The sequence below is a fragment of the Astatotilapia calliptera genome, chromosome 4 (assembly GCF_900246225.1).
Source record: "Astatotilapia calliptera chromosome 4, fAstCal1.2, whole genome shotgun sequence".
Taxonomy (NCBI): domain Eukaryota; kingdom Metazoa; phylum Chordata; class Actinopteri; order Cichliformes; family Cichlidae; genus Astatotilapia; species Astatotilapia calliptera.
The window spans coordinates 25,202,254-25,219,757 of record NC_039305.1 but is presented as its reverse complement, the minus strand read 5'-3'; the positions used below and the strand labels follow the sequence as shown (position 1 = coordinate 25,219,757).

Sequence of the window (17,504 nt, the reverse complement as noted above, 5' to 3'; positions counted from 1 at the left end):
GTAGGTTGATAAAAATAAACCGGTGTCATAAATAATCAGAATCTCTACACTGCTTTTACTTTGTAGCCCATTGCGCGCACACACACACACACACACACACACACACACACAGGCAGGCACTCATTTTTGGAGGGCTGACCCATATTTACATGTGCACGCAAACACACACACACACACAAACCCGCACACTAATGCACACACGGTTTAGAAATACACCAGGAGCTATGTTGGCACCTCTAACTGGGACACACTATAGCAGGCCCCTGAGGGCCCTTGGCTCAGGATGCTCACAACACTCTGGACCGTGCCCAAATAAACTAGCTACACCACACGCACTTGAACCTACACACACACAGACACACACAAAACTTCCATTACACTTCCCATACTGAATTAACTGTATATCAAAACCAGGCTGTTAAAGTGGTTAAACTTCACAACTAGCCATTGTTGGTGACGTTTTAATTTGTGCGTGACGAAGAGCTCAAAAATGAACATTTGGAACGCATTTTATTTCCTGCTCATTCACAGACTCATTAATGCTGCAGCTACAGCTGGGACAAAGTGTGTCTCTAAAGAACAAACCCCAGAGAGCTTTGCACAGTCTCCCATAAACGGCAAACATGATCATAAACCACCAGCTTCCCACAGTGGGAGCTAAATTTCAACTTGTATTCCTAACGTTTTACTTTTTCACTCTGCATTTGAGATACAATATGTGGGAGTGGACTTACAGTACATTTGACTCGCAGAGCAAAGCAGACGCACAAGAAAAAGTATGATTTTTATCCTAGCTCTCTCCAAAATCCTTTCCTGAACAGATGGGAGTGGGTGAGATCAACAATTTTACAGTCTGAGAGAGATTTTTTTTTCTTGCATGAGTGAAGGGAAGGGATTTCAAACATTCATGAAAATACTGTATTTCACGCTAATACAGTCCAGACTGTAAGTATATAGACAGTTACACATTTCTTAGTCTTCAGGCTCTGTGCCTCACTAGTGATACAGAAAGAACTGTGTGTGAGATATAGCTCTTCTATCACACAGTGCCAGAATTGTAGCAGTTTTAAAACGAAATTGGCTTTTCTTTTTTTGGGGGTGTGGAAGAGTTCACATGAGGCTCGTAGCTAATTCAGTTACCATTTAGTTTGAGTGGGAGCACCCTGGCAATATGCAGAGCAAAGAGTCAGCCGAGCAAGTGAAGAAGATAAGAAATTATTAGAGCCGTATCAAAGCTAGTTGGTTTGCCAAAATCAACAGTTGGGTTCATAGTCAAAAGCAAAAGCAAACAAAAAAGAACGCCTGGTAGACGGAAAGGAGCACATGGCAAGAAAAATCTCAGTATAACAGCACAGCAAGTCAAGAATGCTGTTGAGGATTGAAAGTCTATTAGTTTAACCTCAGTGGATTCACCGCCGCCAAACTCATGAGAGAAAAATCAAGAGAGGAAAAAAGGCAGTTTGTAAAAAATTGTGAAATGACCCTTAAAACTAGCCAGTGACAAACGTACGGTGTTAAAAAGGTATAGCCAGTGACCCTGACCCTCCTCCTCTGTCAAATGTTGGTGGAGATTCTGTTTAAGGGTGCACGGCTGCCAAGGAAACAGTCAATCAAACAGCAGTTTGCACGATCGGATTCAGCAAAATTCACCAGAAGAAACTTTGTAGTTTTTTGGACAAGACAGCCTTAAACATACGTCTAAGTCAGGGGTCGGACACCTTTCTGATGATGAGTATCATCTAACATTTCCTCAGAAGTTAATGTGCCATATCAACCATCGCATTAGCAATACATTTAATAACGCTCTATATGATGTGCACCGGTGGCACGGCCATTTATTTTTTTAATGCACCTTCTCAGATTTACTCACTGCGTGTCGTGCCATCAGTTAACCCTTCGCGTGCCAGCTGTGCCCAGGGTTGCCGACCCCTGTCCTAAGTAATCTAAAGGCTTTTCAGGCAGAGGAGCATCCTAAACTTCCTGCTTCAGTCACATGATCTCACTTAAAGCGAGCTCTGTTTCACATGCCAACAAAAAAGCGGGGGAGGAATTAAGTCTGAGAGGACTTTAGAAAGCTGCTGAATTTACCTGCTTTTGTCTGAGATCTCCAATTGGTGGTCAGTAAGTATAAACAGAGAATCATTGCTCGTCCAGCTTCTTTTTTTTTTTTTTAAATCAAAAATGCAGAACCTGAAGAATAAGAAAGTCTACACTGGACAATATTCATAAGAACGAGCCTACAGCAAAGCCTCAAGCTGTTCATATTGATGGAGCTTTAGTTTTCTTCCCCCCATTATAGCTCTTACTTAAATCGCATTTTCATACGTTAGTTCTTTTTCCTGCTGGCAATAATGTATGAAAACTGTAGACATGAAGTCATTAGCTAAGATTAGAAAAGTAAAATGGTGCAAAAACACATGAGGCACTCAGTCATTCAAATAAACTCACAGGTCAGCCACGTTTGTCAGATCCGAACTCTCAGCTGCTTGTCTGGGATTTTATCTGCTCGTTCATATGTGACAGGGGTGGGGAACTCCAGGCCTCGAGAGCCGATGTCCTGTAGGTTTTAGATCTCACCCTGGGTCAACACACCTGAATCAAATGATCAGTTCATTACCAGGCTTCTGGAGAACTTCAAGACATGTTGAAGAGGTAATTTAAATCAGCTGTGCTGGAACAAGGACACATCTAAAACCTGCAGGACGCCGGCTCTCGAGGCCTGGAGTTCCCTACCCCTTACATGTGAGATGCCCTCAGTACTGCACAGCCGTACACACAAATGGTTTTCGTGTCTAACAAGGGATCGTAAGGTTTTTCAGGTGCATTGAATTTCAAATTTGCCTGATAGTAACCTGGGTTAGTTCATCTGATAATTGTTTTTCAGCTTGTCCTGCTGTCATAACACAGTTTAAACAGTTTGGTGAACACAATGTTATCCCAAAAGAATAAGTCAACAGAATAAGTTGGGCACACCTATCCTTTAATATTTGCCTCAAGGTCACGGAGAAGTTTTTGATCTGTTAACGTCTGTGTTAAGCTGGTCTTATCTCTGCGTCTATCCGATCCGTTTATGTGTAATTATACAACTCATCGCATCAGCACAGCTGCGCGCGTGACATCATTAAACGGTGGAGTGTCAGCTCGCTCGCTCACCGTCTCCAAAGAGCTGCAGGATGGCCAGGTCCACATGTCTCTTCCAGAGCGACTCCTTCTGGATGGCGATGCCGTACCCCGTGGTGGCAAAGATGTAGCCGCTGCCAATGGTCACCAGCTTGCAGCCCTCGTCCCTGCCAGCCATGTAGTTCAGCACGGCCGCATCGTAAATGAAAGCGTCTAGTTTGCTGGAGAAGAAGAGAGCGAGGGACAAAGAGGAGGAGCGATAGGTTACAATTAATTAGCACTTGGGAGTCAGACATCACAGCTACAACATTCCAATTAACCTGCTAAATAGCTCTAAGCTGCTGATAAGTCTAATAGACTTCCACTTGGTTTGCCAAAGGCTGGGGCTGGCACACAAACTGGCGAAAAGGCGCACTTGATGAAACTGAAGAGGGGGAGTGATAGTATTATTGGACGTATTCAGCTGAGATATATTTACATGAAGCAAGACAAACAAGAGAATTTCGCAGTGATTACTTTTTAAGTCATCGTAGCCTGAATTTTACACTTCTATTGAAACAGACATTCTGATCATCGTAGTGAGTCCAATAGTGCTTCTGGGTACTTTAAAACATGATTAGCACCATTCCAAAAAGCATTCAATCAATTGAAATGAACAAAAAGCAGATTGCACCATAATAAATAATACTGTGCCCAAAACAAAGAAATGCACACTCAGTTTAATTCAGTTTTTTCATATAATGCCAAATCACAAAAACAGTTGCCTCAAAGTGCTTTATATTGTAAGGTAGACCATACAATAAGACAGAGAAAACCCCAACAATCGGACAGCCCACTAAGCCCTAGAACTTTGCAACAGTGGGAAGAAAAACTCCCTTTTAATAGGAAGAACTTCCAGCAGAACCAAGCTCAGGGAAGGGCAGTCATCTGTACGACCAGTTAGGGGTGACACTGACCGAAATACTCTTTTCAGTATCTCAAGTAATATATTCTAACACAATTTGCCAGTAATAGATTTGTGAAGTTTAAACATAAATGTGGTCATTTTCATTTTGACATTTTTCTTTTTTAACCACTTTGTTGCGAACATGCTTACCCAGACTTGAGACTCTGCAGAGCTTCATTGACATTTCTCTGATGAAACTTTGTCATGTAGGAGTGCATTTCTGGGTAGTTGTTTCTAATGTTTCTCTCTGTACTTCCATTGGGGACAGTGCCAAAACGAAACGGAGGCGAGAAGTCGTTGGGACTCTGGAACTGAACATAAAAACAGAGAACGGAGAGGCGTGTAAAACTCTGATAAGTCTTCACACAACATTGGGTAAGGACGAGCGAGTGGCACAGCATCAAACAGAAACCTTTCACCTTACCTTTTTGTCTGACAGACCGGATACCTGGTCCACGTACTCCTCCTGGATCATGAAAGCAGCCAGGTTGGCAGTGTAGGAGGCCAGAAAGATGACAGCAAAGAAGGCCCACACTGATACCATGATCTTACTGGTGGTGCCTTTGGGATTCTGCACTGGCACAGAGTTGTTGAAGACCAGACCCCACAGCAGCCAGATGGCCTTGCCGATGGTAAAGGATGGACCATGGGGCTCTAAATTAAATAGAGTTATTGGTTAAAGACAATAGATCACTTCTGGAGCAGTTGAACAATTCTCCAGGACATCAGTGATCTATTTAGAAGAACAAAACCAAAAATTAGAATTAATTTGCTACATATATTCATTTTAGGATTTCAGTATGATCAAGGAGTTTCATTTTTTCCCCTTCTATGTTTCTGATAAAGAAATTTATCCAGGACTTTGCTTCATGACAAACAACTAGCTTTGGTTTAGTGCTAATTAGCAAGCGCTTGCTCGCTAACATGCTAGACCTGAGTAGCCACTTGGATCTGGCTTCAAAATAGAGTTTGTAACACACTCAGCTTTAAACTGTAACTTTACAATATGTTATTTGTATCTTACTGAGCACTGTGTCAGTGCTTCGCAGCCATACAGTATACGAACTCACTGTATTAACCAAGAAGCTGGATTTAGCTGATAGCATGACACTCCACCTTCTTGTCCAAATACCTGAAACGTGTCCTTCACAAACCAGCCACCGTATTATACAATCATGTGAAAAATAAGGTTTTCACAGGACTCTATGAAAACTTAGCATGCTCTATAATTTACTAGTTTGTAGAATCTCCTTTAGCATCAGTAACATGAAGTAATGGTTTTCTTTATGATGTTATCTTACAACGCTATGGAGGAATTTTGGCCTGCTCTTCTTTGCATAGTTTATTCTGTCCATTTAAGTTTGCAGCCATTTGTGTATGCACAGCTCTGTTAAGGTCCTATCACAGCATTTGATACAGGTTGAGGTCTAAACTTAGGCTGTTGGACCAACTTGATTCTTTTCTTTGTCATACATTCTGTTTAGATTTGTTTCACTTGCTCGTTTGATTAGATTTGTTGCTGTTGGATAGTATTTTGTATACAACAGAGTTCATGGTAGACTCAACAACTGCAAGGTGGCCAAGTCCTGTGGCGGCAAACCAAGCCCAAATAATCACCCTCCACCGCCATGCTTGACAGTTGGTATGAGGTGTTTGTCCTGTTATGCTATGTTTGACTGTCACTGTGGATTATGGACAAACCTGTCCAAACGGAACTGTTCCAGATGTTTTGTGGTTTATTCAGAGGCAATTTTACAAACCTTTTTGGAGAGAAGAGATTCTCTCATGCAAACCCCTCAAAAACAAGTGACACTTGTTCAGTCTTTTTCTAATTTTACAGTCATCAACTTTCGCATTAATATTTGCTAAATGAGGTCTGCAGAGTCTGAGATGTAGCTCTTGGTTTGTTTTTTAATATTTTTATAATATAATACAGATTTACATGATGACAAGGAAGACCTGCTGTTTCATGTCACCTATATAATCTTATATGTGACTGCAGTAAGTAGATTTTCTTTGTTTTATGTAATTTGTTAGAGCGCTGTTGGTTCCATTCGTCTATGAGTTGACAGACTGGTGCATTACAGCCATTATGCTGTGATTAGCAGTTGGTTCATAATTTGTGTGGGTATGTGTGATTGTGTGAGAGAGAATGAGAGGGTGTTTGTGTGCAACCATGTGGGTGTGTATTGTTGTGTGGACCGTTTGTTCATGGACAAACTGTCCTTATCGTGCCAAAAATCTCCTTTGTGAAGTTTGCAAGAAAGTTACTTCAATGAATTGGGGCAGAGATTTTACAAATCTGCAGCCGAGTCATTGATATGTTATTACATCAGATCTTCTGACTCCAAACTTCGATCTGCACTCTTCATGATACCAAACTCCCACGGCGCTACAAGCAGATAAAACAAGGAGGCACATAGAAAGAAAACAGCGCTTCAGGGAGGAGTACATCTTCTCCAGAAGCTGATGAAGGATGAGAGGAATGAAAAAAAGATAACTATTGTCTATATATAGCCACATTAGAGATAGAGAGTTGAGGGAGACATTGATTTTTTTTCCCTTGTTTCTCATCCTTTCAGCTGAGGAGATCTAAGACGAATGCTGTCAGAGTTGACGCGTGAAATATGAAAATGAATGCAAATGACTTGTCCGGTGTGAGCAGCGCTGGAGGATTTGCTGAAACCTGTGCACTGCAGACACAACTGTAAATGATAAAAAGAGAGGCCGGTGAAGGAGGACGAGGAGAATGAAGTCAATGGGTCAGTGAGGACAGCTGGTCTACGCTATATGTGGAGGTGGCCTGCAATGTGTTTCTGTGTCTCATTCATTTTTTGTGAACAACGAAAAACATTTTGTACAACACGGGCCAACTCTTGTATTGTTACAGAAAGGAAGCATCTGTACCTGCACTTGTTTCTTTGGAGAAAATAGCTACTCAGACTGCAAATCTCACTGAACACTCCTTCTCTGAAGAACCAAATTACTGGCCACCATTCTCATTCATAAACCTCACCAGCTAAGACAAGTAACCTGTGAACTGATACTGATCCACAACATTTATTTATTTCTGTGGATCTTATTAGGTGTTTAGTGTCATATCCACAATTTCCAACTTGGCTGTCAGTTCAGATGCTTTCAAAAAAAATCTGAAACAAAAAGTGTCTGAAAATAAAGCCGACAACAGACAAGTAAATGCTGGGTAAGTGCTGGTAAACATGCAAGTGTGTATTGCGTATATCAAAGTGTTTATCAGCTATTCCTGTACCTAGTTATGTGTGTTCAATACGTGTGATATTTGGACCCAAGGTCACTAAAATATCATCTCACCTATCAAAGAAATCTGAATAGACCTGCTGCCTGGGCTACGTGCACAGGCAACATGTGTACATGTGTTTTCTGAAAATCTTCTAGGTCACAGAGAGCAGCTGCAGCACACAAAACAAAGTTTTTAACCAGGATGTCATTTTGTTGTGGTAATTTTAAGACTGAAAACGTGACATTTTCACCTGCGAACTAAGTGCTTTGACACACTTATAATCAATATAAATGCTGAAATGCAGAAATATAAATACTGCTGGTCTATTTATTGGTGGATATTAAACATAGATAAACAGATGAAGAAGGCAACCCAGCTATAAGACTGTTTACATCTATATCACTGAATGGTTTAGTGTGTGTGTGTGTGTGTGTGTGTGTGTGTGTGTGTGTGTGTGTGTGTGTGTGTGTGTGTGTGTGTGTGTGCGCATGTTGCGCTGAAGCCTCTCACCTCTGCCGTCAGCCAGACACCGGTTGTAGCCCACAGGGCTGAAGTACTCGAATATAAACACAGCCACTGCTGACACCAGCAACAGCATCACGAACATCATCACCCACACATCCGCACTGAAGGGCTCTGGAGGGCGAGAGAGGGAAGAGGAGAGAAAGATGAAGGGAGAAGGGGGGGAGCATGGACAGAGAGAGATAAGTAAATGGGTGGGGCGGCGGTGGGGTGTGTAAGGAGTCAGAAGACGGGGAATAGACAAGGGACATTAGCAGAGAGCGAGGGAGAGGGAAAAAGAGCGAGGGCGGCGGAGAGAAAGAGAAAATGAAGCAAGAGAGAGGAGAGGGCAAGAGAAATATGCAAATGTGGTGCGCCAGATTGAGAAGAGGAAGGAAGCATCAGAGAAATGGAGTGGGAGTGGGAAATATAAGAGGGCAAAGAGACAGGGAGCAAAACAGTTAGCCGTATTATCATGCACTCCAGTGTTCGCTGTGCAAATGTGCTGAAACTTGGCTCCTATCATTTGGCGTGGCCACTAAATCTCTTTCTGTTCAACTTTTAAAGGGGAAAAAAATCAAACAGCGTAATAAAAAGTCATCACTGTCCGTTTGTCAGGAAGGCTAACGAAAAGACATTTGTGCAAAAATTGCTTTTAAACTTAAAGATTTCAAGAATTCTTAGGAGTTAAGTCGAACCATTTAAGTGAAACTGAAAAAGTCTGTACAGTTCAAAAGGATCCAGCTTTACTGTACGTGTAAATATAAAGATATTAAAATGCAATTTGTCCTCTAGGGTGGACTCTATGGATCATTTTGGACTCCACCACCAGTACAAACTGCATACACTATATGGGTCTGTACTACAGAGGGGATTTTGTTCTCTTTAAAGGGGCTTTGGTGGAGCTGACTAGGGACAAAAGCACCATTGGTCCACATACAGTTAAATGAAGGAGCCTGTCTATGCTAGCTTAACAAACATGCATGCTTTTTCCTCTTATTTTTTGCCATTTGATAAAGAACAATGCATTTTAAGCATGACTAAATTAAACTCCACTTCCTGTGCACTGGCCATTAGGCCATCCTACATTCAAAATGCTGATTTAAAAAAAAAAAAAACTTTCCAAAACCCGCCAGATCAGAGCACAAATGAAGATCAATCCTTTAAGAATAGTGCTTAAATGCCTGGTGGCTTATCCATTATTGTGTTTTTGTTTAGTTTTTTTTCAATAAACTGCACAAAAGAAGACATTCCTACAAGTTTGACCGGTCTCTCCTGGATCAGTGCTCACACAGGTCAAAACACAGCCTTTGGTCTCTTCCCCTGATCCATCTCTGCCGCCCTCCCCCAACCTTTTACAGCTCGCCTTCCTCACCTAAGAAAGCCGAGGGCGAAACGGTGCCATTGCTGCGAGAGACCATGACGCTGATGCCTGTCTCAATAAAGGGGACGGAAAAGTCAATGACCTCTGACCTCTCCTCGTTGATGGTCAAGGAGCCGACGGCCATGTGAGCGTTTTTTAACACCACCTAGGCAAGATGCAAAAAAAAAAAAGCAGAAAGAGAGAAAGTGTGTCTGTTATCTGTTTCTCAACACATCCGTCAGGCAGCTATCAATAACAGAGGCAGAGTAAGTCAATGAATGCAGTCTTGTGTGCTGTGGCAACAAACACATTCCAAAAAACTATTTCAATGGAGATAGTTAAGAATAGCTTTTGGTCATAAAACAGCATAAAAATAGCATATCACAGCCATCGGTTCATTTGAAGGTGACTGTGCAGTCTTTCTAAATGTGAATCAATCCTGTTTGGCGATGTAACAGAGACAAAGGTGGACATCCTTATAGTTTAAGATCATTAATGTGGAAAACAAATACTGTTTATACCATCTATTCAGGTTCCCCTCTGCTTCAGGATGAATGAAAAACGAGCCTCTTAGCAGAGAAGTTCTGGATTAGCTAACATGTCAACGAGCAGGTTTCACGATAGGACATGTTTTTGTACTGACTTTAAGATGATCACATGGTCACAATTCATAAGCATATGGCGGCATCCTATGTCACAGGTCGTTATGTAGATCATAAACAAGGCCGGTGTAATCACAGAGTTAATTAGTTAACAAGAGCACTCAGACAGCGCAAAAAAGTGTGTTGTACAGCTGTCTCTATGCCCTTTTATGTGATGCATTACTCAATATGTGACTTTTTTAAGGTCAACTTTGACCTCTGGCACTAATAATAAAGGTCGAGGTCAGATGCTTAGCCAACTTGTAGGTATTCGTGTCCCTTAAGGCCTAGTATTTTGTAAATTTTGAAGATGACCCATAAAATAAATTGTGAGTAAAGGTTTTACTGATTTTCACTTTTGGTGTGCAATTGACCTGATTTTCACCAATCAGCTCGAGCTGTTATTGGTATCTAGCATCACACATAATTTGAAAATGATATCTCTGAAACTGTGGATGCTAGACTGCTAAAAAACAGACAAACAAACAAACAGACCTGATTATGTACTGCCTCCCTAGCTCCAGATATCTAAAGGTCATAGAAAGCATGAGTTAGACCAATGCTTTGTTTATGGAAGACATATTAAAGGGATTATTGGGACCAAAATTAAATTTAGGGTTTTTTTTTCTCTGTCCTGTATTTATCCCCTAGTGTTTTTTGTCAGTTTCACAGTTTTAAAGATATCAGCTGAAGGGATGTCGGCCTTCTCTTAAATATAAAGGATATAAATGGGACTTGATTTGGCACATTCACCTAACAAACAAAAGATCCCCAGTTTGATCCCAGGAATGGACACAAACTCCTTCACGGTTGTGTCAGGAAGGGCAAATCTGGCAAATCAAATATGTGGCACCACCTTCTGTGGCGACTCTTTTTTTAATAAGGGAGCAGCTGAAAGCAGTTTTCTTTCATGAGGGAAAAAGTTCCAAAAAACACATTTGAAAAATTTAGCAGTAATGTCTCGCTGTTGTACCCACGAGCCTCTCCTGAAGGGAGGATGGATGCTTTCTTCGGCTGACTGATACAATTGCTGGGTGTAGTTTGATAGAAGGAAATTGGTTCCTATATTAAACTGCTCACAACAGGGATTGTGGATTTTTTAAAGTGATTTTTTATTCAAGAGAATATTCAAGAGAAAGCAGACATTTCCACAGCAGATATATTTTAAAATGCACATTAAAAGAATCTCAATGACAGACGGCACTGCAGGCTGGAGGAAAAAGCATGTAGATTTGATTTCTGGTTGGTGAACACTTTAAACTTTAGAGTGGACCTTATTTTCGGTCTTCTTGTCAAGCTGCTCACTTCCTTCCAATAACATCTGTCCCAGAATACATACAACACTTTACCCTCGTCTTCAGTAACCACGCGGAGCAAAATAGGCTGAAACACCAACCTCTCCAAAGAATAAAACCACAGCTCAGTTCCTCAAGTTAAACTTTGTTCTGAGAAAGGGAGAAAAGTTGTAGTTCCTTTGTAGTTCCCTTCTCCTTGTCCATTAACATGTATAAAACATGATGCAGACAGGGTACTCTCTATCTGCTAGCTGTCCAAAAGAGTTTTCCGGCATACGAGGGAGATTAAATTTGATATGAGGTTAGGAAAGAAAGGAAACAAAAGTGTGCAAAGAAACATGAGGCTAAGAAAATGGAGGCAATGGAGACAAAGATGGAGCGCGGTAGATCGAGACAGCACACTTTCCACACATATAGCACTCGGACTGGACACTCGTGACGCTCGCCAGGGGACGGAGAGGGGGAGAAAGACACAAAGAGGGAGGGAGTAAGTGGGTTACCACAGTGGGTCAGGGCTGCTTGAAATAGCCGCCCCAATGCCTTCCTCTACCTGCCTTCCTCCCCTTCCATACCTCTGCACAGGTAGTATATTTAGCCCCAAATTTCTACAGCCCTACAGCACAAGTGGGACAGGACTGTCTCTCTGAGTTAATAAGGCGTGTGTGACTAGTGTGAGTCAAAACTCCGCTGTGTGCTTCAGTGTTAGAGTGAGTGCGCGCACACAACAGTGAGTCATAAAAGGGAAAAAGACAAAGAGAAGCGAGTGAACCTTTGTTCACTACCTGTGAAGTGGACCTTTACAGGCAGGGAGAATATTCCACATCTGCTCTGCACATTATCTGCAATGCTTTTTTTTTTTTGTCAAGTGTTTATGTGTGTGCAGCATGTGTGCAGCATGTGTGCATTTGTAACTTTCCGATCTTGCTTATTCCTTTGCCTTTGTGTGTGCGTGTCTTAATGTGCGAATATCTCCCTGGGGAAGACAGCGAGTCCAACCAGCAGCGTACTCACTTCCTCTCTCCCCGTTCGCTCTCTCCATCTCCCTCCTACGACTTGTTCTCTCCGTGTTATGAAAGTGACCCATGTGGGTGTTATTGAGAATGAGTGAGCGAGGTTCTGCGTTTGCGATTGTTTATGTGTCTTGGCTGGTGCGTGCGTGCGTGTGTGTGCGCGCGTGCCAGTCTTTATGCGTCTCTGCTAGCGAGGCTAAAATTCATGTAATCAAGCGTATTGCCTCTAATATTTTAGATTAGGTGCACTGGGGGCAGCGCAAGTCAGTGCAGCCCATGAAATGTGACACTAACTGCTAGAATTGAGTTAGGACAAAATGTAGGACTTCTCATCACATTCATTGATTTTCTTTTTTCTTTTTTTAAATTTGATCTTTTGTCTTTGTGAGCTGTGGCAAATTGTGAAAACGCCCTCGATGATCTCTGCGAGATATCCGGGAGCGCGCTCAGACATGTTTCGTGTGCAAGCGTGCGTCGCCGTCGGTCCAGATCTCGGTCCGCCGTCAATGTGAGATATGCTGCAGTTTTGGCTGTTCTCCAAGCGGAGAAGGACGCAGGTCGGATTTAGTTAGATCCAGCAGTTATGGCGGAGCTTTGCTGAAGTGTGAGAGTGTAAATCTGACCTTACAAGTGCAACATAAAGAAACGGTCTCACCAAATAGGGTTTCTTTGTGTCTACGTGTCTGCTTTGGTTCATGTTTTTCTGTGCTTACTCAGACATTAGAGTCTGTTGTCTGCATGTGCAAGAGAGGTGGATAAATGCCCCCCTCCCCCCGTCTATTCTCCTAATGACCATTCATCTGTGGAGGTGAGAAGGAGATGGTACATTACGACGCTTTTAGTCATGGCGATAGAGTTTATTACAGGTGGCCACACTTACAGCTCGGTGCCCACTAAAGAGAGGTTGACTGTAATGGCTTTATGTAAGAGATTAAATGTGTCAGTAAATTGAATAGCAAAAGTGTCCACGCAGGAAAAAGCAGACACGTAAACTCATCTCGTCTCTGTCTTCTGTGACTTCCGAAGGCGGCTCGAACTTTATTATCCACGCAAAGTTGGGCAAAGCCAAAGTCCTTCAGTAGCAACTCTGACAAAACATGTTCTCAACCCGTGACCTTTGGGGTCCTATTGATCTGTTTGCCTTCATTAACAAATGGCCAACGTCAGACAGCACAAGTGCAGTTCGCTCTTATAGGTTGAAGTATGAGAACTGACAACGACCTTAGCTTGGGAGCAATGTCGATTAGGAAATGTTTCAAGCCCGCAGTGAATTGTTGCAGCTGACTGAGCTGAACCTGGGGTGAGGTGCTTAACCCATCTGACATAAGAATTAGGCCCGTGTGGCAGAAGCTTGACCCGGAAAGGGAAGCTTATAATTCAAGGTATGAAAACGAGCTTCAAAGAGGAAATGAACCCTTCAGGCACCCCCTGTGTGAGTTAAAAATAGCTCAGGACATTGAAAGCAGACAGTAACTTTGTTTCCCCTTTAATCTTTTATTCACCTTCACCTCCAACTTGGCAGTAACTCCAAGCATCCTAATGCGGTCCGCTCATCTCAGCAGAACAAGAGAAAAAAGAATCACACTGGCTGCATGGTAAAAACAACAAGCAGCTGATATAACGATGCAGTAAGAGGCAAAGGGTACACAGCTTTGACTTTATATTTCTGCTGTCCAATTTATTCATTTTGTAGCGCCAATAGTTTTGAAATGGCACCTTTTATTGTTACTTCAAACCAAGCTCAGGCTGTTCTCTGAGCAGATCAGTGGATATGAGGAAGCCTCAGTGCCAGTCCACACCAGCTGATGGCTAAGCTTATATACTTCATACTCATTCAGCTGGGTTTAGAGAGTTGCTTTAGCCTGCCTAAAGTTGATCTTGCATCTCCAAGCCACTTTGCAACCCACCTCCACCCCCAGCTACTTTTTTCACACTGTTTTTCTTATTTTGTGTTTTTTTTGGTTATGTTTGTGCCCTCCAGAGAGGGCTTTTTAACCTAAGGAAACATACTTGCGTCCAATCCTCCAAAAACACAATGCTGACTGACTGGAAAAGTGGGTCAGAACAGGGAAGGGAGCAACAGCGGCCATTACCACAAATGGGTGAAGCACGAGAAATACAGCAGAGAAGCCTGGCTGGTGGCTGTAGTGGACATTTTTCATTGTTTTTAACATTCGGGTTCAATTCAGCTCTATGTATCATATACCTTTGTTCTTGTCCATAGCTGGTTAATGGACCAATAACAACACAAGCAAGAGTCCACAGACTGTTTGTCACACTGCCCCCTGGTGACAGTGAAAAACTACAACATGTCGACAATGGTCTGCTAGGCCATGATGTATGTATGATGTGTCTAAACTGATTGTGATTGAGTTCTGGTAGTTCGTGACCTCCCTGGCAGAATATGCCAGTGCATGTAATTGGTTGAAGGGTAGTTTCTGATTTGCATTGTGCTTTTTACTCAGAGAGTAAATCACAACGAATTTTTGGTGCTAGCATCAGACAGCAAACTCCACCAATCACTCGCAACTGGTCAGGAACATCCATTTTTATCTTTCCGTCACAACTGGTGGTTGACAGTTGGTTGGCCTCCGGGTCTGTATGACTAAGCCCTTATTTAATCAATGCTGTCTCTGCTGTCATTGATGTCTGCTCTGTTTTGTATGGGGGGTCTTGCAAGAAATGACTGCAGATGGGCATAATTTTATTTTGACAGTAGCAGTCCTGATGGAAATAAGTGCAACTGTCATATAATTTGCACATGCATGACAATGAGAAGTTTCCGTTTCCCCAGAACATTATTAGTGGATATCCTTTTTGATGATATCGTCTCCATTACATGCAGAACTGTCACTTCTGCAAGTAATGGAGTCAAGGTGTGCAAAATTAAAAAATAAGACACAAACAGACGTATTACATCCTTACCTCTCCCACCATGCCGTTCCAAGTTCCATTGACTTTCTTGCCATGTTTTCCATTGGTGACCAGGTAAAGGTCATAGGTAAATTTGACTGACTTGGCAATCTTCTTCAGGATGTCGATGCAGAAACCCTTACAGCAACGCTTGATGTAGATCCCTGACTCTTTTGTCTGATTGCTGCATAAGAGGACAGATGGACAATTATTTAATTAAAAATGTACATCTGTGTGAATGGCCATGAATCATTAATTGTAAAAGTGATTTGGTGTTTCTGGCACTGTCACTGTCACACCGATGAAGTGTGAAATGATTCCACCTCGGGCTCCGCAAAGCTGCCGTGGGAAATTAACATCATTCACAAGTAAATTTTAGGCAGTTGCCAGGCTTTTCATTTCTGCTTCGGTCAGTTCTGCAGTAGGTGGATCTGTGAGCTACTGTGGCAGATGGCAGGAAAAATATGTGTAAAAACTCACACTAATCTAACCTTTTACTCGGTGGAAATTAGTTTTTGTCTTGTAACGCATTCTTACGTTTGATTTTCAGGCATTTCAGCATTAATCTGACACAGATTTTCTACACGTGAAATTTGAGCCTCACACTGATTTGATCTGTTTCCGGCAGGGTACAGTGTTCCTCATGCACGTCCCACTAAGCGGATCCACGTCTTCCACAATGACGAACGGAGCCTCCTCCAATGTCACGATGGACAGGTGGTCATCCTCTCTGTTTGCTGGTCCCCCGTATAGTTCATAGCGAGGCCACACATGGTACTTCATGGACAGGGAACCGTTCTCCCATTTACCCACCTGGAGAAACATCGAGAAAACAAAAGAGAGTAAGTCTGCCTTTAAAATCACACACCAAGTAAGACTTTATTCATTTATATAGTTGCTTAATAGTAATCATGGAGAGACTTGCAGTCTTTTTATTTTCGTCTTTTGTGATTGAGCCTTGAAGTGCCGAAAATAACAGTGAAACACATCAAATGGCAGAAATCAAAATAAAAACAAGAATTTGGATTAAATTTCACACTGCAGTAACTCAAGACCATAAAAAAATAACTGCAGCTCTGCAACTGCAAACAGCTCTGAAATATATCACCAGCGATCCTGCATGGTGTTCAAGCAAAAATATCTCAATATAATTTTAGAGCTTCTTTTTCTACTTTCTGTATTTTTGTGATTTTGAGATGAGAGGTGACTTTTACCTTTGACAGATTCTTTATCGGTTAAACTTTTCATTTAAAACAAGAAAATTCAAATGAAAGTTTAATATATGTACAATTGCTCCATCCACCCCAGGAGAAACCCGCTAAAATAGATGGCATATCCTTTGATTTTCATACTAAAAAATTCATAAATTTAACATTTAGAGATCCTGTCCAATTCATTAGGTTACTCTTCATGAGCCCATGCTTACATTAGTCTATTAGATGTTCATTAAACAAACCTTCCTACACTGCAGAAAGCTTGTGGGACAGACAAGCCACAGGTGTTTCAAAGTTTTCTAAGCCTAACAGAAAGAAAACAGTGGCTTCCTGCTCTTGGATCACATGTCTGTTTCTAGCCACACCATTCTCTGGTGAACACACCACTGGAGATCCACACGGCATTTCTCTATGGAAGGTTTGTACAAGGATCTCCAACTGCCCCTAGGAGACGACCCCAAGCCAACACGCCAAACCACCTAAAGCGGCCAGTGATGCTTTTTTGACAACTTTGCCAGCCACGGCGTACAAAGCTTTCTTCAACACCAGTTAAGTAGTTCAGGTTTAAAAAAGATAATGGCGATCCTTCTTCATCCTGCTTCCCCACTGTAGCACAAATGAATAATGATGGAAAGTCAAGCACCAAGATCCACCTGTTGTCTGGAAAGTGAGTCCCTACTTTCTCTCTAAAGATACCAGGATGGCTTTTTAGAGAGGCAATAGGGACTTCTTCTCGTAGCTTTTCCAGAAGTCATAGAGATCTTACCCCAGTTTCCTGAGTTTTAATTAAATTACATTTTTAGAAGAACCCCACCTAAAGCCACTTCCTGCTATCCCAAGTGGTGTTTTCACTATCAAACTAATAATTCTACCCTGTAACAACCTGATTTCCTTTTCTAACTCCTGAAAACAGTTTTGTCCAATAGCTATTGTGTCACCTTGTATTTTTGGTGAGAAGAATTCCAACAAAACTAACCTGTGTTTTTCTTAGATCTCCCCATTGAGACAGATTGGCAACATCTTTTTGTTTTCAAGTCTCCAGTGACTCCAGAAGTCAGAGAAATCCTGCCAGAACTCTCTGTTATGGGTCAGTCGCACATTAAAGTGACAATATGGTAACAGCATGCCAGCAAAGAGATGCCTAAAAATTACCAAATGGTGATCAAAGAAACCAACAGGTGGTATTGCTGCTTTAACCAGCGTATTACTGTAAAATTGATTAACCTAAATTCTATCAAGCCT

At 41.9% G+C, this 17,504-nt stretch overlaps 1 protein-coding gene across 4 annotated transcripts in view; it reads right to left on the bottom strand.

Annotated features, from left to right (window-relative positions):
• grin2ba (glutamate receptor, ionotropic, N-methyl D-aspartate 2B, genome duplicate a) overlaps positions 1–17,504 on the bottom strand; it is a 140,574-nt gene that overhangs the window by 18,616 nt on the left and 104,454 nt on the right. For all 4 annotated transcript variants that reach the window (XM_026165704.1, XM_026165706.1, XM_026165703.1 and 1 more), the window contains 7 exons: positions 15,653–15,861; positions 15,061–15,232; positions 9,202–9,355; positions 7,836–7,961; positions 4,491–4,720; positions 4,217–4,377; positions 3,154–3,341 (listed from right to left, as the gene is read on the bottom strand). In XM_026165704.1, coding sequence (XP_026021489.1) covers positions 3,154–3,341; positions 4,217–4,377; positions 4,491–4,720; positions 7,836–7,961; positions 9,202–9,355; positions 15,061–15,232; positions 15,653–15,861 — 1,240 coding nt within the window. The remainder of the gene's footprint in view (positions 1–3,153; positions 3,342–4,216; positions 4,378–4,490; positions 4,721–7,835; positions 7,962–9,201; positions 9,356–15,060; positions 15,233–15,652; positions 15,862–17,504) is intronic.